We start from the raw sequence: 21198 nt of genomic DNA, 5'->3' as shown, positions 1-21198 counted from the left end.
TTGGAATTTTTTTGGACTTTTTATTTATTTCTTTAAGAAAAAATTATAAGTGCATGGTGAGTTTGATTCCCATTTTGCTAGCCATGCTAGCATGTTGAAACATTCTTCTTTTCATTGATAACATTTTTTTTTGTGTGTCCTTGCTTACATTCAAGCACATACCAGGGAGAGGAAGAAGCAATCGTAGCAAGAAGAGGAAGAAGAGAAAGGATGTTCGTTTGATGAAGTGCCTGTTGTCATCGCGTTGTTCTGGGTGAGTCACGATTTTAGTTTCGTCAAGTATTTCTTACTGTTACAATTGACAAAGAAATGGTTGCTAGAAATGTTTTAGGAGGCTAACTAAAGTGAGTGACTACTTAAAAATACATATGGACTCTATTTCAATCGAGCCACTCTTTTCGGCTTTACTCTTGTGTCAGTACTCTGTGTTCAATATAAAACGGTATTTTGTGATGTGGGATTAAGTTAAAAGATGTCCTCCAATGGTGAGTTGTGCTGGCAATTTGCACGTCTGTCCACGTCGGCTCCCTTTTGCTCCTTTGCTGGCTCGCTCCTTGGTGTTGCAGCTCTCACATTGTGACAGCTGCGCCGCTTTGTTGATTCCGCCAACAGGCCGAATGAATTTTTTTTTTTCCCTGCTTGACTGCGACTGAGCCTTTGTGGTTTGGCCTCAAGTGACGTTCACGCGTGGCAGGTCTTCACTGTGTCGAATGTTGTTGGGGTTGTTGAATAGTGTCGTTGTTCTTTCGTGGCTTGGTCACTGTGTGTTTTTTGTTTGTTTTGAGCCACCGCAACTCGCTCGAAGAGTCAAGGACAACCTGTTTTGTTTTAAAAACTTATTCGTCACTGTAAAATGTAAGCCGACAACGAAACACTGCTTTAAGATACAAGCTTGCGTATCTCAAATCATCTTTTCCCATTCACATGAATGAAAATGCTATTAATCGGTTTCAGCTTCACCCAATAAAGAACAAAAATGTTTGTAATTTGTCTTTTAATAAGAAAAAGATGCACTCTATATTAGTATACTTAAAAAAATACAGTAATCACATAATGTACAGAATGTAAATAAATTAAACGGCCTTTTGCTATATTTTTATGTCTTAAAATTACGTAAATGCTATAACACCCCTCAGGTGTGTTTCTATTCCACGGATTTCACTGGTCGAGGGGTTGTATATTGATTGGCCTTATAGCAAAAGCGAAATACAACTAAACTGTTCTTAGGCATCTTGGGAAACGCTGCTCGATGGGGTTTGTGTCTGGAAAATGACTTGACGGATTTGAAACCTCCCACTTGCTAACAAATATTGGAACTGGTGAGTTGAAATCAAATGTGCTGATTTTGAAGCATTATTGTTATTTCAAATGAATGCGGGTTAAAAAAAAATGACTGAGCCACACAATATTGGCCTTTCGTCCGCTGAAAGCTTCATCTTTAGTTCCGCTGCTGTCAAACCCGAGAAGGGCCCCCTCTTGCTCGACTGGCTGCATCAGCGGCTCTGAGAGCTTTAGCTAGCCCGGATCAGATGACAAAAAAAAAAAAAGGAATAAAAGAGCGAGCTAACCTGCTACAGGTCGGATTGTTGTTACAGGTGCGGTGGCAGGGCAGACTCAGCTGTTCATGATGCCCGCATCACAGAACTCCATACCCGGAGCTACGGTTGCGCGTGACCGGTCGCTCGTTAACACGCCGGGATTCACAGATGAGGAATTTTTTTTTAGGAAGGTTCGACATCCCGCCCGCCCGCTAGCACGTACGCTATCAGCACGGAGAAACGATGCTAATCATGTCACTCCGGACAGGGCGAACTGGCCGCGCCATCTTGATTTTTCTCCCGGTAACCCTCTCACCGTAGGCAGTACATTTTTGCTTGAGATCAAGCAATAATAAGAAGAAGGGAAGGGAAGGGGGGGGGGGGGGTCGGGTCAGAAACAGAATCCTTAGCTAGAGCTAAGTCCCTTAAATTGAACCTTCATTGGGGGGTTCAAAAGGACAAGCTAAGATGTGAGGAGGAAGGGGAAAACTGTCGTTCCTCTGGTCAAGACAAGTCCCAAGGCTTCCTTCTCAGGGATCTGACTTCTGTCTGAGTAAACATGTCTGGAATGGTGTATGTGTGTATGTGTGTCAAGTGCACTCCATGTGAAGTGTAGCTCACACACTCTGGAGGTGGAGGCATGATCAGGAAAGAGTATCAGAATGTCTCGCTAGACTCCTGCGCTGCACCGTGACTGTGTTTGGTATGCGACTCGGTGTAAGGCACACTTTCAAAACACGCTGCGCCATTTCCAAGCTTCGGTCCAGTCTGTTGCTGATGTCACTTCTTTTGCCCCCCCCCCGTTGGAAAATATGTTGCCGTCATTCATACAACCAATATTGACTGTCCAGGTCATTTCTTGTTTTTGACTGTTGGTCCCATTCACCAAACTGCAAAAAGTGTCTCGGCGGCCACATGTGAGTGCATTGCAGCAACTTAAACGAGTCGTAATTCAAATCATTTAAAATATGGCTAGTAGTAGCAGCGTACTCTACAGATCTGCGAAACGGGCAGACATTTTCATCCCGATACAGTCGATTTAGTATTTTTCTCTCAAATAACATGAAATGAATGGCGCTTTTCAGGGATCCTTCCTCTGTTTATTTATAAAAGTACAGATTTCATTCCCGCCCTCACCCCCGCTCCCAAACTATACCGTACGATGGATGTTTTATGTCGTATCTACGACATACTCAATCATAATTCATCCTACATAGTGATGAGTGACTCCAAAGGTGCCCTGGCCCCATCTGGTACCTTTTTAATTAGCAGCTTCCGTTGCAGCACAAGGGCGATAAGGAGACAACACACTCCGCTCTCCACGTCAACGCTCGGCCTTTTTGACAACCCCCCCCCCCCCATCCACCTTCCCCCCTGGGAGTCAAAGCCGCAACGGGCAACCCGACACCCATGATGTCAAGCCTCAGAGAGATCGGACGACGACCGAGCGTCAATCAGTGCTCCCAAGCGCCCCCCCACCCGCCTCCCCGAAATCAGCCGTACAAAATAACGCCGGCGATTTTGTTTTCACACTCGAACAGCTGTGCAGGATTATGTCCGCACCACGTGGATAAACCGGGCGACCCAGAGGCAAGGATTTGTTTCCAAAATCGCAAAAAGGAACTAGAGAAAATGCTCTTGCTGTGCAAATTTGAGTTATCCTGATTTCAAATCCAACGCGGGCTGTTTTAAAATTTGTCTTGAGCACCCCCCCCCCCTATTTTTTAAAATTATTATTATATTTTGCAGCAATCCCTCTTGACGAGCCGCAGTCTGCCCCAGTTTAGGCGAGGGTCCACCCTGGACTGGTCACCAGCCAATTGCCGGGCCTATTTTTATAATCCAGTCAAATATCATGTATTGTGTTATATTGTCAGCGGCGTGTCGGCATTCTCGCTTTGTTCCATGAGATCACGGTGGTGGCAGATGCCGGACAAACGGGGAGCAGCTGTTGACGCTCCGTCTTCTCCGGTTACAGACGCTGGCAGCGTTAGCCGCCCGCCCCCTCGACGGATGGGCACGGGGGGCACGCCGTAGGCCCTTAATCGTGTTTGTTCTCCCGCGCTGGGCACGCTTCTCCTCGGGGGGTGGGGGGGGGGGGGGGGGGGGGGGGTTGGTCGCCGCCGCGCTCCGCTAGTATTCCTGGCACAAGAATAGAGGGATGTGGGCCAAGGTGTCAAACGAGAGTGCGGGTGGTGACAAGACATAACACGCAACTGGTCACTCTCTCCCAGGACCCATGGCGCCATCGAGTGCCCTGCAGTCAAACGTCCGTCCGTTTTTCTTTCGCGCTTGTCCTCGTTACGGTGGCAGGGGGGCTGACTTTTGGCAAGAGATTTATTTATTTATTTATTTTTGCACAGCCGGTAAGATTTTTTTTCCTTACGCCTATTATCTTTGGGTGTAATTCCACTGTCGAACACTAGATGGTGGCACACTATTTTGTGTGAAGGAAGGAGAATGAGACCAGCCGAGTTAGTTGTTTCCACAGGAACAATGTCAAATCCTTTTGAGTCCTGCTTTTTACGCCAACAGAAAGGAACAGCAGCTTGATTATTGCTACTTAATGTAACATGATACGTTTGTTAGCTTGTATTGTATTATTTTAAATGTGTTTAAAGACCTTAAGTGATCTAGTGTTGTAAATGCAATAAAAACATACCTGGAAAGAATTTCTATACTGCTGGATGGTGTCGCTGAACACATTGCGCACAACTCTTCAGACAAATTAGGCCTCCGGCTGTATAATATTTTTTTTAGAAGCGGTGCCTCACATTATAAGTGATATAGCGTTTGTAGCTAAAAATGCTAAATAATATATCAGGTAATACACGATGATATGACGGGGGTAGTAAATTATACCCCACGAGACGTCTTGTAATATCGAAGCATAAGAGCACGCCGGTGCATTTATACGAGTGCTTCTTCAGGTTTTTGGAACTGATGAGTCCATTAAGACAACTTTGCCGTTTTAGACTTGGTATGTAAGTGACGTCTCACTGCTGCCCGAGCGCGCCCGCTTTCAGCTTTTCGCCCTCCGACCATGCCGGCACTCACGCCGGCTTCCCGTTAAGTGAAGGAGTTGATGTATCAGAGATGGATAACATTTCCAGCACTTATCGACTAGTCAGCAGCGGCCCGACATGACACCGCATCGGGATACATTAGCCGAGGGAGGGAGGGAGGGTGTGTGATGGAGGGGCGGGGGGGGGGGGGAAACTTGACAATCTTCCCGAAGAATAGAGTGGTTTCCCAAGTGCGGAGGGCAAGATGTTAAAGCACGTGGTTCTCCCGAAGCGGGGCATCGATCTCGCCGCGCGCTAGTTCCTGTGTTTTCATTGCAGGAGGGCAAAACAACGCTGCCAATTGCTGCATATCTAATGCCGCCTCATCTCCGGGGAGGGTCGCGTTCACGATGATGTCGAATGGCGTGCAGGAGTACGGTGAAATCGTGCTTCACCAAAAAATGCGCCACGAGTGAACACTGGCACTTGGGGGAAACTTTGAGCAGGAACAGGCGCAGGGCGGTGGTCAAAGACCTGCTGCTGGCTTTGCAGTGGAAATTACGTGCGCGGGTGTTAGCATGCGCGTTGGATTTCGATGAGTGTCTCTACAGCAGAAAGCGAACAAGATGAGCTGTCGCAACGGCCTGCCGAGGCTCGAGCCACACGCTGTCAAAGTGTGTCTGCCAATCAAGTCAATTTAATCTGATTGACAGATGGACCATCAGCCCCTCCCTTTGGAGCAGATGGTTTAACACTCTCGTCGACTATTCTGGAGGGAAAAATACTCTGGTCTCATCTGCTCCTATTTGAGCTGAGGCATTAACTCCGAGACAACCCCTCCGCCCCCTTACCTGAAGAGGAATTCGGTGTCCCCCACCGCCATCCTTCATCACCTTCCGCGCAGTTAATAAATAAATAAATACATAATAACCTGTGAACAAATAACAGTCAAACAATCCCAAATGATCCGCCGGGGATTGTTGTACGACATCATGTGTAAAAACCAGGAAGTAGCTCGCTTGAATTGACTTTGACCCGCACGGACAGCTCAATCCTTAATATCATCGCAAACACTAAAGCCGCTGCTTCACGACGCGTGTTATGAAATAAAAAGCCCGAAATAGCTTACTTTATTTTATTTTTTTTAAGTTTGCTGACAGATCATCGCTCCCGCTTCCATTGGTTCCCGTGGATGTTGGGAGAGCTTTAATTCACCAAAGTGAAGAACATTTCAAAGCACAAAAGAATCGGCGCGGCGTGTTATTTCCCTGAGAAAGCCTTCCGTTGAAGTGTGTTTCACGGTGCCTGCGTTGCATTGTGACAGCCCCCCCTTGCACGCACGCACGCACCAAACAGCAGATGGAAAAAACATGCACTTTGACAAAAGGTCACAGTTTTGTTGCTGAGCTCCAGCTTGGAAGTACTTTAAAGACCTGGACAGCTGTGGGATTGGCACGTTTTGCGAGCCGCCGTGTTTCCGTGTGTCCGCACAAAAAGAACTCTCATTTCAAGGAGTACCAGAATATACATTTGAGTTCACATTTTAAAACCGGTCCCAGATGTCTTAATAACGAATCTTTATACCGTTTAGTTGAAATACCCGAAGGATGAATGATTACAGCAACTTGTTTTTGTGTGTGTTTTTTTTTATGCTGAGCTGAGGCAATGAAAACAGTAAAAGAGGGTGTCTTGTATTTTCACTAGTGGAGGCAGCACTTCATCATTAAGCCACACATGCATGACGGAATTACAGTTGGCAATCTAAGAAGCAGTGAAGGGGTACTCTCATCCCTTGAATTCATTGTCGCACATTGAGGCCTTACTCGCAGCGTGACACATTTTGGGAAATGGACAGTTAAAAAAAAGTAAATATTTTTTTTTTTTTTTTACCTTATTCATGACCAGACAGGCACTTTCGAGTAGGGCAGGAGCAATGGATCGTGTGATTGAATCAGCTGCTGTCAACCTTTTTGTCATTGTACTTTTATTTATGTATTTAAACACATTAACTCATTGCATCATAAGATAATAACATTCAAACACTCCCCCCGCCCCCCCAAAAAAAAAATCTGCAAAAAAGTGGTCAGTTTTTTGCAATTTTTCTCTCTGGTAAAGTTAAAATGACTGCAAATCAGAAAATTCAGCCTCTAATTCATAAGTTTAAGCACTAAGGGCCAAAAGTTATTTTATGCATTATTATATGTTTTTTTCTTCAATCGGTTATTGGGATTTTTTTTTCTGCCAAATCTCGGAATCAGCATCAGCCTCAAATAATCCATCTCGGTCGAGCCCTTTTCTCGAGACCCAACCATTTGTACACAAACAACCATTTTAAATATTAATTTGCAATATTTCCAAAACCTCGCAGTTCCGGTTGTGTGCAACGATTTTCCAGTCTCCTCATGATCATATTTGACTCTCCTCAACTCCGTCGCGATGTTGACAGGCGGGGCGTGGGTTTTTCTTCGACAAATGTTGCAAAGTAATCACGCGGCATGCCACTGTGTTTGCTACATCAGCGTAGCACTTTTCACGCCGGTCACACAAAGGAGCTTTATGCTGTGAGGTGAAGAAGAAGAGGAGGTGGGGGTGCGCATGGAAAATGTGCACAGAAGACGAACCCCCCCACCCCTTGCCCCCTCTTCCTCCTCTTCCTTCACTTCATTCACTCCAGCAACATGTAATTGAAGTGAAACGACGCCTGATATATGAGCGATGGGACATGTCTGGAATCTTTCTTTCGGACGGTTGATGATGCATATAGAGCCCCTGGTGGGCCAACTTTTGTGCCATATTTGATTTGGGGGAAATGGACAGACGTGCCAACACTTAGATTCTCATAGATGAGGTAAAAAAAAAAGGCTGAGTAAAGTTTATTTTCATCCTCATTATATATACATTTACTGTATATCTCAGTCACTCCTTTGCTCATTGCTGACAGTCGCTGAAACAAAACAACTCGTCCCTCATTAAACCTTTCCTGCATCTCTGATCCAGTGTGCAAGTGCACCAATTAATGCTCATTAAGGACCGTGTGATTATGGTAAATACGCTGCAATTTTCCCCCGTAATGATGGCCCTTCTTCCTTCTCCCGAACCAGGCAGGAAGCAAATCCTCGCCTTGTTCAGTGTCTTCTAATTGAATTTCATTTGGGTCGAATGTTATCTGGGCCTGTATATTATTATAGTCCATAAAAAGAATCATAAAGTGATGATGCAATGCTAGAAAATGTCAAGAATAGAATGTTTTTTGCCACATTTTTGGGCTTTCATTCAGTGTATATTGTGCTGCTCCTTCTGGTGTCCTTGCTTTGGCTCCCTGGCGGCAGTATGACTCATTTCTGCAATACCCTAAAATTCCACTGCATGGCGCTGCTAGTAAATTTATTGCTTCCAGTGTTTTTTTTTTTCAAACCAAATAATACAATACAATACATGCTGATTTATATAGCGCTTTCACAACAGCGGCAGCTGTAAGACATTTCTCTTTGAAGGGTAATTTTCGGTTGAAACTCGTTTTAAGTGTGTGTGGTTCATCAGAAGCTAATGCTAATCAACGCAGCCAGCAAAACTCAGTGCTATAGCATCATGGCGGGGACGCACTCATGTTTGGGGGTGGTGGAGTTTTTCAGACAGTGTAGTCCCAACTGTCACTCCCCCCCGCCCCCACCTCCCATAGTACTAACTCTATCTCTTATAGGGCCATCAAATGTATTTATCCAAACAAATAACAGCTTTCAGTTTCATGCACTGCTTTTTGTTTGTGGCAGGCACGTAGGTGTCAAGATTGTGTGTTGTCATGCGTTTTTGTGACATGTTGAGGCTTAATGAGAGCAGGCAGGTGTGAGGGTCACGGCCAGTTTGCGGTTCGACCCCCCGCCGTCCACTCTGGTCTGACCGGCGGAGGAAGTCGCTAATTAGCGCCGCTTGCTGACGCGGCCCCTGCCGAACCCACCATCCCCTTCGTGAACGCTTGTGCTTGTTTTCCTTCTTTCTTGTTATTGTTATTGAGTCACAGTGCATAAATAGGCCTACAATTAAAATATTTTATCATTATTCTTGACATTGTATCGTCGTTAAATTTTGCCTTTTGTTCAAAAAAATTTGACTTGTTTAGACTTCCGTCGCAATTTTATTCCTCGTTTACAAATACAACACTTAAATGTTGGCATTTGCAAAACACCCACAGTTTTTCTTGCCCCCATCGAAACCTTTGGCAGGCAAACAGCTGCGTTGCCACGGTAATAAACTTCTCTGGGTGACATCACTTTTAACTCCGCTAATCTTCTCGATTTCACGGAAGCTCGAAACGTTGGCCGTCCGACACGCATTCCGACGTCATCATCTGTCCTCTTTTGTTTGGCGGGTTAGCCTGGATCGCTCCCACTGCTCTGCTTGTACACCGTGAACACGATTTAAGGCCCCTTTTTTTTTTTTTGCTTTGAAAATGAAATTTGAAGATTGTCACGGTGCGTTGGGGTAATACGTTAAGTATTAGCGCAAGCTCTCTGTTTCATAAGAAAATGTTTGTCTAAGAAATGGAGATGGAGTTTTGGGACTGTACAAAGGAGCCACCTTCATGTCAACATTACACAACAGTATCGTTGGATCTCGTGGCATTTTGTTACTCTATCTGGCTAACAAGCTAGCTATATCCTGAGCTAGGGATCTTGCGAACTAGCTAACCAGCGTGCTAGCTAACCAGCAAACCAGCAATACAATCTTGTTCCAATCCAATCTATCCAGTATTTTTTAAATTTACAAACATTTCTTCTTCCTCTTCTTCATAATTATTATGTGGTGTATTAATTAGCCCCCCCCCCTAGCAGTTACACAATTAGTTAAAAAGCAGTGGTGGTGGGGTGGATTCTTGTGGGCGGCGGGCAGAAATATTTAATTCGTACAAAAAGTATCATTCAAAAATTGTCCTGCTCCAATGAACACAACAGGAGGGCAAAGGAAGTTTTCACTGGCAGTCTGCCCCACTTCCAAGCCCCATCTTATGTCTTACCCTGACTCCCCCGCCCCTTCCTTCCCCCCACCTAGTGACTCTCACTCCCGCCTTCCAGTCCCTCTCTGGAGGCTCCACGCTGGGTATGTGCTGGAGTGCAGAAGACCATGTGAGGTGCACTGACCCATTCTCTTCAGGCCCCCCCGCCCCACCCCCTCCCATACCCCATGCCGCGAGGTTGCACAAGCGCAAATGGAGCGGCGGTGGGGTTGGGGTGACATCTCCGCAGCCCCTGGGCCCGTGGAGGTGCGGCTCCTCACACTTGGAGTGGAAGCAGGAGGCAGGAGTGCTGAGGGCCATTTGGCTCCAGCTGCTTTGAAATGTTCTGAACATCACCAAGAATTCAAATCTGCAACTTTGAATCATATCGCGTCCCACGTATCGAGAGATGTCACTTTAATTCACATAGACCCTCATCATTTTACTATCATAAGACTGCGAAATTAAAAGTATTTTAATTGTATTGATATTGGTGAATTATTTTCATAAATGTGCGATTTTTATTTTTATTTTTTTTTATCCCAAGAATTTGCCTGTTTACTTTCGTTCACCCATCGGGAAGAGATTCTCACAAGAGTATTTGACATATTTGTGATTTTATTATTATTTTTTTATTCTCGGTGAACTTGATGTAATCTGGCTAATAGCTGGTTTAATCCTCTTCCGACATACATATTGACGGGAGGAATGTGTCCCCATTGTTAACGTGTGTGTCCGCGTCGCGGATTAGCGGCGAGTTACAAAGTGGCGGTTGCTGCGCCTGGAGGTGTGAGCTCTAATCCGCCTCCTCATCACCTGACGCCACGCCGCGGCTTCTGCCCCGTTCACACACACCTCCGGTGGTGCGCGCACACGCGTTGCGATCGCCTGCTGTGTAAACCTCTTCGATCCCAATTAGGAACATTTTTGGAATGCGTTTTGCAGGAATATGAGAATACCGTATTTTCCTCACTATAAGGCGTATAAGCATTATAAGGTGCACCTTCAATGAATGGCCTCTTTTAAAACTGTTTTCGTATGTAGGATGCACCGCATTATAAAGTGCATGTTTAGAAGCTACAAACGTGGCTGCGGTTGTGTTATGTATCCACTAGATGTAGCTACGCTAAAGAGAATACAATACAATAGAGCTTTATTTCGACGGCACTTTCACAACCGCCGTAGCTGTAATGAAGCGCTTTAAGACCATTTAAAGTACAGTACTACGTCCAAGACATCAGTATAGTGATCCGTATATAAGGCGCATCGGATTACAAGGCGCACTGTCAGCTTTTGTGAAAATTTGAATGCTTTTTGTGGCGCCTTATAATGCGGAAAATACGGTAATAATCAAGGTGTGTGTGTGTATGTGCAACACAGGAAAAAAAATGACGGAAAGAAGCCTTTCTCTCCCAAAATTATTTTTGAGGGCTGTCACGATATGATCTTTTTAGCATAGATTAATTGACCAATTATGTCATCGAATAGATTTGTATGTGGGTGTCCGTAAACATGGATCGGCTTCCAGTGAGTCGATATCTCCGCTACCCCGACGGCTGCCCCTGTTGCCTCCCTGTTGACAGTGCGTTGTGCGGTCAACGTGCGCTCAGCTGTTGACTCACTGGCAGAAAGGGCCGGACACCCAGAGAGAAGTAACACGCCCGCTTCATACCCCCCCCCCCCCCCACCCACCCCCATTTTGCCTTTCTCTCCCAGGCTGTCAGTGTCGGAGTGGCGCAAGGAGGTAGAGGAACGGGGAGGGCTGCGGCAGACGTGTTCGGCTTCGACGAGTTCTTGATTGCTGCCGGGAGGATTTGAAAAGCGGCGGTGGCGGCAGCGGTGGCGCAATGCTGGCCTGGCACGCTCTGCTCCTGATGACGCTGCTGAGCCCAGGATCGCAAGGTGAGTCCAGACAAGTGTGGGCTTCTCCGGCGGGTCATCCGTGCGAATGTTTCAGATTTTGCACAGTCACTGTTGTTTTTTTGGGGTTTTTTTTCTTAATTGCTTTGTCGCAAGTGGTAATTGAAGTTTTTTGCCTAATGCTCAACTGCTGCTAAATTCTTGAAAACACAACATTCTCGTCTATGACGCAATCTCTTAAAAAAAGAAATCGTAACCCTCATAAGAGCGAGCCGCTGTGCCTACGTAGCCTGGGCAACTTTCCCATCAAAGGCGATGCAAGGTTGGAAATAGCTGATTTCGACCATTTTAACCAATTTTCATGAAATCTATACAAATCTATACTTTCTTTTTTTTTCAACACCAGAGTGTGTGCTATCAATTTGATTTTATTTTTTTTAGTCTTGCGAAGTTGAATTAGTAATTTATAATCAAGGTCCCAGTTCGATGGCAGTTCTTTCATGTCCATCTGCACACTCCTGCGCTTTGAATCGTTTAAAGATGGGCAGCCAGTTGTCTTTTTACGATGAATGCCAACAGTGTCCTGCTGGCCTGTAAGGTTGTGACAGGCGGGAGGGTCCGTGACCCCCACCCCCCCACACCTCCCATCCATCCAGCCCCTCAAGTGGGGCACCTCGGCATTTGTTCTCTTTCTAGTCATGAAAATGATTGACAGCCGACAAGATTTGTATTCAAAACACTTGAGCGGCACATTAGACACGACTCGCGCGTTCCCGTGGGAAGTGAGTAGCGAGTCATACCTACAGTTGAACACCCATCACTGCAATTTTTTTTTAAGTGCATTTATTTTCATATTCTCAATGCAAGTACTCATTATAATGGGTAATTTTGCGTGGAAGTATTTTTTTTTTTAGATGGTCACCTGGTCCAGGTTACTTGTGACTATCTCGCTCCTTCTGTTTTTGTGAGCCCCCCATTCAAGCCCACAGACGTTGTCGCGGAGTCGTGCTAAAGATATCGACCAGCTGTAAAGTCCAGTCGGGACTGTGTGCTGTCTTGAAACTTTCACAGTCGGTGATGAAATATCTCCTGTGCTCTGCTGCAGCTGATGATGTCGACGAGTGCCTCGTCGTAACAGGTCCCTCGTCAGTGTGCAGGGCAGCATCATCATCATCACTTCTGTGCAGCACTTTCTTAGCGCTACGGTTCCTTTTTAAAGTGCTCTATAAATACTGTTGAGTGCACCTTATAATCCACGTGACTTTATGACTAGTGGACTATAATATGCCGATAGCACAACGCCATTACTTATAAAACCCGAGTTTCATTATTCATCTATATTTTCATACTGGCCAAGTTCTAATGATGTGCACGCCAAAAAAACACTTTGTAGGGCAATTGAGCCGATTGCCTTAAGACGCCAAAACAACCCCCCCCCCCCCCCCGCACACTTGCCTTTATTCTTTCCCCACCCCCTCTGCCGTACTTCCTCGCCTATTTTGTGATCTGATATGTTGAAGGTCTCTCCAACGAGTAAAACATGTGGGAGATTGTCCATAAATCTGAACGGCAGTCTTTTACACCAGCCACCTGTTTCTGTCGGGTGGCCGCTTCGACTCACACACATTCTTGGACTACTCGAGACCTTCCTTGCTTTTGACATTAGTGTCGTTTGTACTGTTTCGGTTGGGCCCACCGCTGAAGTGTTTGTCGAAGGAGCCGCCTCCAAACGTTCAGTGAGCACCACCCGTATTTTCCGCGCGATAAAGGCACACCTAAAAGCATTGCATTGGGTGGCAGAAAAATGATCGTAATGCTACGCCTACTCAGCCCGTGTCTAAGTGCAGGTCAACACCGGCGTAGGATAGACGGCTACCCTGATGTGACGCATTTCATTCAGAAATGATTGCTTGATATCAGTCCGCAAGTGCCGACTTATCGTCGCTTATGTGCGCCCGGTATTGTATGAGAGTCTGTTGTGTGGCATTTCAAGCCAATGAAATGAGTCGCTTGGATTGCCCATTAAAGTCAGCTTTGACCACTCCCACAGCGGCGCAGCCCTCGCTCCCGCAGAACCGCCGGCCCGCGCACTTCTGCATTATTACCAACTCTCCTCTGGGCAGAGTTATGCCGTGCTGGATTTATGCGAGTCACAACAATGGCGCCATGAAAGTGATTAGAAATTGCAGATTGATTAATTGACCGATTTTAGCGACGGATCGCCACCAAAGAAAATCTGCAGGATGGTGCGGGTGCGAGATAATGAAGCGACACTTCACTGAGGTTTGTCCTAGTATTTACTGTAGTTTATTCTTAACTCATTCACTCCCAAAGACGTTTTTAAACGTCTTTTCAGACTTGGTCCAGAATTGGCTGGTACTGAATGAGTTAGAGTTATTTGTCCATGTGGAAGCTTGCCTTCATGATTCTCCAAAACCAGCGTCTTAGTTTGTAGCCTGTCTGTGTTTGCGTGTTGTCTTTTGTGGATAGAGCACCTCTCTGCAAAACTCGCACCCGCGCGCCACATTTCTCAGCCAGCCAGTGCAAATTCGACAGGAGTCGGCCCGAGAATGCGCGGGATCGGAGGGCAGGCAAGTCCGGAATCATCTTGTCATACAATGACCGACACTTCTGCGCCTTCTTCATCCTCGAGGCTGCACGGTCACGGCTGGTAAACGCGGGGCAGGTTGCCGTAACAGTCGAAACAGATGACTCGGAGGGGGGTGGAAAAGGAATTGGAATGCGCTCTTCCGACACATTGACGCGCACGTACATCCAATCTTTGAAGCCCGTTGAGGGGTTAAGCGGCGTGAGTCTGAGGCCTAAGGATGAATTGACCCCCTTGGCAGGGTGCTCCCTGTCCCCTCTCGGGGTCGGAGTGCACCCCTGAGACGCATAGACGATGTCTCTTTTGAGCGGGAGATTTATGAGGGCCACCTGGAGAAATTTATCTCCCTCGTCATCCTCCGCGCTTCTGAGGATGTGATTGAGTGGTCGTCAGGGTGGGAAATTGGCACTCGGGGAAAACGAGCATGATCGTTTTTTCAAAACTCCATCAATCAGTCAAGCTTTATGGGCAGCAAAGTGTGTGTGTGTGTGAGATTCTTGTTGTCATTTTTTATGTGTACTGAGAATGTGGCGTTTTCTTCAAAAGTGTATCTCTGTATGTTGAACGATTCGACTGTATGCCAATGTAGGTGGCATCTTTTTAAATCAAAACCAATTTTTCCAATTAAAATCATTTTTTGTCGCACCCTATTACGTATACACATTTTAGAGTTTGGGTATTCAAAATTAAGTGAACACGAAAACCAAGTCATGTCTCTTCATTGTTTGTGCCCGTTTACAAGTCACACTCTTCTGTATGCAAATGATGACGACAAGACCACTCCAAAAATCAAAAATGGATGGTGAACTTCATTTCTGCAAAGGAGATTAAATTATGTAATTCATAATTACAATTATGAATATAATTATTATGAGTAAAGCATAGAACATAAGTTAAAGAATGAGTCATTAATTGTTTCTGGTGGCTTGTGTCCAAAGTCGAGGTGTTGAGAGCTTTTCATCATTCATGTGGAGAACGCTCAATTGTTGAGAAATGTCAATAACATACTGTACATCCAGTGTGTGTGTGTGTGTGTGTGCGCCTGTGTACGTGGAGGAGCAGCCTGTGGAATGTGTGGGGGATGGAGATCAGATTTCGGGGTGACCTTGAATGCGGCCGTCGTCTGTCTGTTGGCTGCGCTTAACACCAAACTGCCTCAAGACTGACAGACACTTTTTTCCCCCCCTCTTTTAACAATGAGTTTAATTATATCACACTCCAGTATCATCATGCTTTATGGTTGGATTTGACATCTATTACAAAAGTTTAACTTTTGAAGTCTGAATTTGACAGCTTGAAACCATTTATTTTTTTTGTGTTTGTAAAATGCTGCACATTACCTACTCTTAGCTGTTCCTAATATTTCGCATCAGATGTGTTGATTTTCGCCTCTTAGATCTTGATCGATCAATAGAATCAATCTATCTGAATGAATATGTCTCATCTCTTTAAATTCTATCTTGCTAGCTAGCTTGCCGGCTTGGTAGCTAGCTTGCTGGCTTGCTAGCTAGCTTGCCGGCTAGCTGCGCCGACTCTTGTCCCTTTAATTCTATGTAGCCCATATCTGTGCGCACTGTGTTCAAGTGCAATCCAATAATGTTGTTGACATTATGTTAAAAACGTGGAAATTGTTCTGGAAGTCGATTTTTGCTCTGGGGTTTTCTGACCGTGTTTGTTTTACCCTTTAAACTGAGCATGGACACTAGTTAAAGTCCGAATCCCGCAGTGGGAACCGATCGTTGTCCTGCGAACTGAGGATAAAGACGCGAGTGCGTCTTTTAGATGAGTGGGGGTGTGAACGTGGGCAAATTCTCCCACCTTCACATGCTGGTTTGCGTTTGCAGCCTTTCCCCGAGCTCCAGACAGGATCACAAGAGGGAGTATCATTGCCCTGATAAGGTTTTGCTTTGCATGTGACACCCCCCTCTTCCCCTAGAAAATATGACGTCAGCTTTCCCTGAATGACCTGCCCCTGCGCTCGTTGATAAAAAACAAATGCTGATTCGAGGTGAAGTGTATCTAAAAAGGTTTGATGACCTCATGAAGCATTCCACCATTTTTTAAAATTTTTTTTTGCATGGTGCGCACCCTTTGTAGACTTGCAGATGCTGATTAAAAAAAGACGCCAAGGTCGCTTTCGGTAGATCAGAAGGAGTGTGAAAACCTCCCATGAACGTAGATTATTTGAGTAGAACACGTAGTGGAATTTCAAGAGGACAACAAAGGTGCTTCTTTTTTTTAATCTGATCGGCTTCGTTTTTAATGTTGGCGCTTCATAGGATGGTACGAAATGAATCAACATATTTTTAAATTAAAAACTCTTTGACTGTACACTGAGCGATCCCGATAAAGACTTCACTAATAGACTATTAGTAATAGTACAGCTCGCATTTTGTATTTCAGATGTACGTAATTAGGCGGCAATTCTGCCAAGCGGTAGTTGCAGTGTGCATTCTGTCCGCTAGAGGGTGCGACAGTACTAACAATAAACACTTTAACAGGTGGTCGTTTTTCTTTAAAAACAAACAAAACAAAACAGTTGGTCAGTGTTGGCTCATAAAAGTCCATTTTGTTTTCTTTTAGTTTTTAATCAGTTTCTTTTAAATAGAAAAAACATAGATTTCCTTTTAAAGAGGTATTATAGTGAGAAGATGCATAGTTTGATGTCCCATTGTGACAATGGGTCCTTCCTTCCCGGTCTGTCGGCATCATCATGTTGGTCGCTTGAGTCGGCACGCTGGATCCCGTTACCATGGAGACGCTGGCAAAAACCGCCCCCTTTCATCCCGGTTCTTGCGACGATCCTTTTGACCCTCCCATTTGCATCTTCTGACTTTGAACTTGTCTCTTGATGTTTTCAGGCAACTTGTTGGACAGCTTGCTGCTGAGGAGTGGCTGGAAGCAGGAGTCGGAGCGGAGGGCCGAGGGGAGCAGCAGCAGCAGCAGCAACAACAGCAGCAGCAGTCGTGGGGCCGCCGTTATGGCCCAAAACATGTTGCGGTGTCACTGCACCCACCAGTGCCCCGAAGACTCCTCGAACAACAGTTGCACGTACGCTACAATAAATTCATTCTGCACAAATTATAAACACTTCCAAATCTCATCTGAGCAAGAATTTTTAGAGCCACTTAAATTGTTGTTGGTCAGGACGGATGGTTTCTGCTTCACCATGGTGGAGGAGGAAGAGGAGGGCGGTCTGGCCGTCTTCACGTCAGGCTGCCTGGGACTGGCTGGGTCGAAGTTCCAATGCAGAGTGAGTAGTCTTCTCCCCATGTGTTTTGTGCACCTAATAGTGGGCGGGGGGGTCTCCAAAACCCACGCGAATGGGAAAATAGCTATTGATTGAGAAGGTCTGACAAGTTCATTCAACTTTTCTGCCCGACCGATGTCAAGTCTGACTTACAATGCTCGGATGTGTGTGTTATTGCCGGCTAGGATACGGCGAACCCTCGCTTCCGGAGAGCTCTGGAATGCTGCACGGATCGGGACTATTGCAACCGTAACCTTCACCCGACTCTTCCTCCCTTGCGGACCTCAGGTGAGAATACACGAAGTGGTTGTCTTCCGGCCAAGGCGGCAAACTCAACACTGACGAGATGTAACGTTAAATTGTCCCTCAGTGCGAGTATGAGCGCGGATGGTCGTTTGTCGATGCGTGCTCTGTGATTGGCTGGCGACCAGTTCAGGATGTACTGCGGGGGGCACAGGCGAAGCGGCTTTCGAAAATGGATGGATCATGGAATCGGAATCCCTCAATGCTTTTCACTTCCCATCCCTACCCCCCCAAGTCCGTTTTCCGACACGATATTCAACACCGCACATGAACCGGGAGGCCTCTTTGCAAATAAATGCCGTTTTTCAAATAAACATCTGACACCGTCTAAAGTTGAGCAAGTAAATGTCCCCTCGGCTGCAGTTTCAGGAAATGCGACGTGGGAAAATGAACGAAAGCTTATTGTTGGGCTGCAGCGGAGCATTGAGGGGTGGGCAGTCTTTGGGGGTGCAAAAGGGGGTTGGGGGTGGGAGGGGGGGGGCACATCGCAGGCGAAACGGAACCTGCTGGCTCGGCTTGGTCTCTCACCCTCTAATGAAAAGGACAGCCGCTCCCCGGGGCCCGCTTCAGTTTCCTGACGGATGCGAGATGTCTGTCAGTCCATCTGTTTCGCCCTCGCTCTCCCCGTCACACAGGCGCACAGTTTTGCCGCTCTCACACTCGGTGCCTCACTTTTATTCTCCATCAAACACTTTGGCGACAGCAGGTTTGTAAAGTTGCGAAAAGTGTCGTTTGTCCCGTTTGCGTCTATTTCTGGATTTTTGGTTGCGATTTTTATTTGAGTACAATTCACCTATTGGATCTCATGACTGGTTGAAAGTTTAGAGCCCCCCCGAGCTGCTTCTGGAGGCATGTCGGTGTGATATGTGATCTTTGGGGCATTCAGGAAGGGGATGCGATTGATTCTTGCCTTGCGGGTGCACAGTGGGATACTTGTATTTGGAAAATTGGCAAAATGTTCTTAAGACACTAAATGTTTTTTTTTTGTTTGTTTGGGTTTTTTTTTAGATTATGTGGACAGCGGTTCTCATTACTTGGCTCTCCTCATTTCCAGTACGGTCTGCGGCATTTTCGTGGTCATCGTCTTCATCATCTGCTGCGTCAGGTAACGCTTCAGCTCGGTTTTGTCACCAATTCACGAATCATCAGGGCAAAGTATTTGTACTTTGTTCCTGTACTTCACTTGATTTCTTAGGTCTGGAATATTGATCTTTCCGATGACTTTTTAATTTTGCTCCCTCAATTTAAAGTCGGGTAACTTTTACTGCTGGCATTGTCAAAACAGGGAACCTAAAAAATGTTTTCCCTCTTTTGTACAAACATGAATTTCAGACTACTTTGTTTTTCTTTCTTTTACTTAAATATGTATTTTTAACCTGCAGCGTATCTGTACTTCTAACTTGCAGGTACAAGCGGCAGGAGTCGCAGCCGCGCTACAGCATCAACCTGGAACAGGGCGACTCTTACATCCCCCCGGGGGAGTCACTCAAAGACCTCATCGAACATTCCCACAGCGTCGGCTCTGGTTCGGGCTCAGGGCTCCCCCTACTGGTACGACTACGTCACTGCACTCTGCATGGACGTCCGCCTTTGTCGGCTCTAAATAAAGCAACGGTGTTTATTTATCTTTTTGCCGGTGTCACCAGGTTCAGCGCACCATCGCCAAGCAGATTCAAATGGTGAAGCAGATCGGGAAGGGGCGCTACGGGGATGTGTGGATGGGCAAGTGGCGAGGAGAGCGAGTGGCCGTCAAGGTGTTCTTCACCACCGAGGAAGAGAGCTGGTTCCGGGAGACGGAAATCTACCAGACCTTCCTCATGCGACACGACAACATTCTGGGTGAGAGGTCGCCAGCGATGCGCAATGTTGATATGGCCTCAACATTTTTTTATATGATTGGGTGGTGGATGAGGTTTATTTTGATTTAAAATGCTTTAAGAATAAAAATGAGAAAATAATTTAAAAAACAATAAAATAAATTATATTTTTAAGTTTGTTTTCTTTACACATACTGAAAAATAAATCAAAATTAACATTTGAATGTAACAAAAAAAGCTTTTTTTTTGATCAGCCCTTACCAAAATACAAAAAATCCGAAAATTATAATGAAAATTAATGAGTAAAATCACTCACCCTTTGGAGATGCAAATAAAGGGAACAGCTAGCATTTATTATTATTATTATGATTATTACGACTACGACTATTTCCGCCTTCCTTGGTATTGCTGGAATTCCCGAAGATGGACATTTTTGTCACGCATTTTATTTTTTTGAACATTGCTACCATCAGGCTTCATAGCGGCCGACATTAAGGGCACGGGCTCATGGACGCAGTTGTACCTGATCACCGACTACCACGAGAACGGCTCGCTCTACGACTACCTCAAATGCAACACGCTGGATGCCAGGGCTCTGCTCAAGCTGGCCTACTCGTCCATATCGGGCCTGTGCCACCTGCACACCGAGATTTACGGCACGCAAGGCAAGCCGGCCATCGCCCACAGAGACCTCAAGAGCAAGAACGTCCTGGTCAAGAGGAACGGGACATGCTGCATCGCGGACCTTGGCCTGGCTGTCAAGTTTAACAGGTAAATGCTCAACGATTGTTTTTGGTTGTCTTTCGTTGTTGAGATTTCATTTTCTCTGGTCTAGCGACACCAATGAGGTGGATGTGCCGCCCAATCTGCGGGTGGGCACCAAACGTTACATGCCTCCCGAGGTCCTGGACGAGACCTTGAACAGGACTCACTTCCAGTCCTTCATCATGGCCGACATGTACAGCTTTGGCCTCATCGTGTGGGAGATAGCCCGACGCTGCGTGTCTGGAGGTAACGTTCATTCGATTGAATATGCTTAACCACACGCTAATAATTGTTGGTGTTTGTGTGATGCACCAAGGCATCGTGGAGGACTACCAGCTACCCTATTATGACCTGGTGCCTTCCGACCCCTCTTATGACGATATGAGGAAGGTGGTCTGCCTCAAGCAACAAAGACCGGCGTTTGCCAGCAGCTGGGCCACTGATGAGGTATTTGTACACCATTGATCACTTCCGTGATGAGTGCGACATAATTTATGTCTGGGCTTTTGTTCGTCTTCTTCAGTGTTTACATCCGATGGCAAAACTGATGTCGGAATGCTGGTCACACAAGCCGGCTTCTCGCCTCACCGCCTTGCGGGTGAAGAAGACCCTCGCCAGGATGTTGGAGTCTCAGGACATCAAGCCTTGACACACGTACGCGCACACAAGAACCATACTACTAAGACCCATTGGACAGGGGGAGGAGTTAACTTGCCTTTGTGTTGATACCATTGTGCTTTCTATGAAAGCTGAGTGGCTCTTCAGGGGAGCCAGGGGGGATACCAACCCCTTCCTCGACAGCCAGGCACCCGTATTTATATGTGCAGTCTTTTGTACTGTTGATTTTGTCTAGCCTAGGAACATAATGCTCAGTGACCTCATTAGGGTCATGATCAGTTGGATTAAATTAATTGAAAAGTAAATGTATGTTGCTTCCTCTTTCGTCAGCGTTGGGTTTCCACCTTTCAATTGTACGTCCCAAAAAAATATCCTGAATTGTTCATCAATATGTTTTTCAAATTGACGTGCGTGTATACTTTACCTGTATAATATTTTGAATGC

The 21198-nt window shown here is 45.9% G+C and overlaps 1 protein-coding gene across 1 annotated transcript; it reads left to right on the top strand.

Moving 5' to 3' along the window:
* Positions 1-21059, top strand: bmpr1bb (bone morphogenetic protein receptor, type IBb). Its single transcript, XM_052051573.1, has 12 exons — positions 1-253; positions 11250-11435; positions 16863-17052; positions 17149-17254; positions 17437-17539; positions 18563-18659; positions 18961-19105; positions 19201-19393; positions 19845-20142; positions 20207-20382; positions 20453-20583; positions 20660-21059. The coding sequence occupies exons 2-12, from the start codon at positions 11381-11383 to the stop codon at positions 20783-20785; spliced, it is 1620 nt and encodes a 539-aa protein (XP_051907533.1). The 5' UTR covers positions 1-253; positions 11250-11380; the 3' UTR covers positions 20786-21059.
* Positions 21060-21198: the final 139 nt, after the last annotated feature.

Source organism: Hippocampus zosterae, chromosome 18 (assembly GCF_025434085.1).
Source record: "Hippocampus zosterae strain Florida chromosome 18, ASM2543408v3, whole genome shotgun sequence".
Lineage (NCBI taxonomy): Eukaryota > Metazoa > Chordata > Actinopteri > Syngnathiformes > Syngnathidae > Hippocampus > Hippocampus zosterae.
Note: the sequence above shows the minus strand (reverse complement) of the source record. Positions and strands in the feature narration are given on the sequence as shown.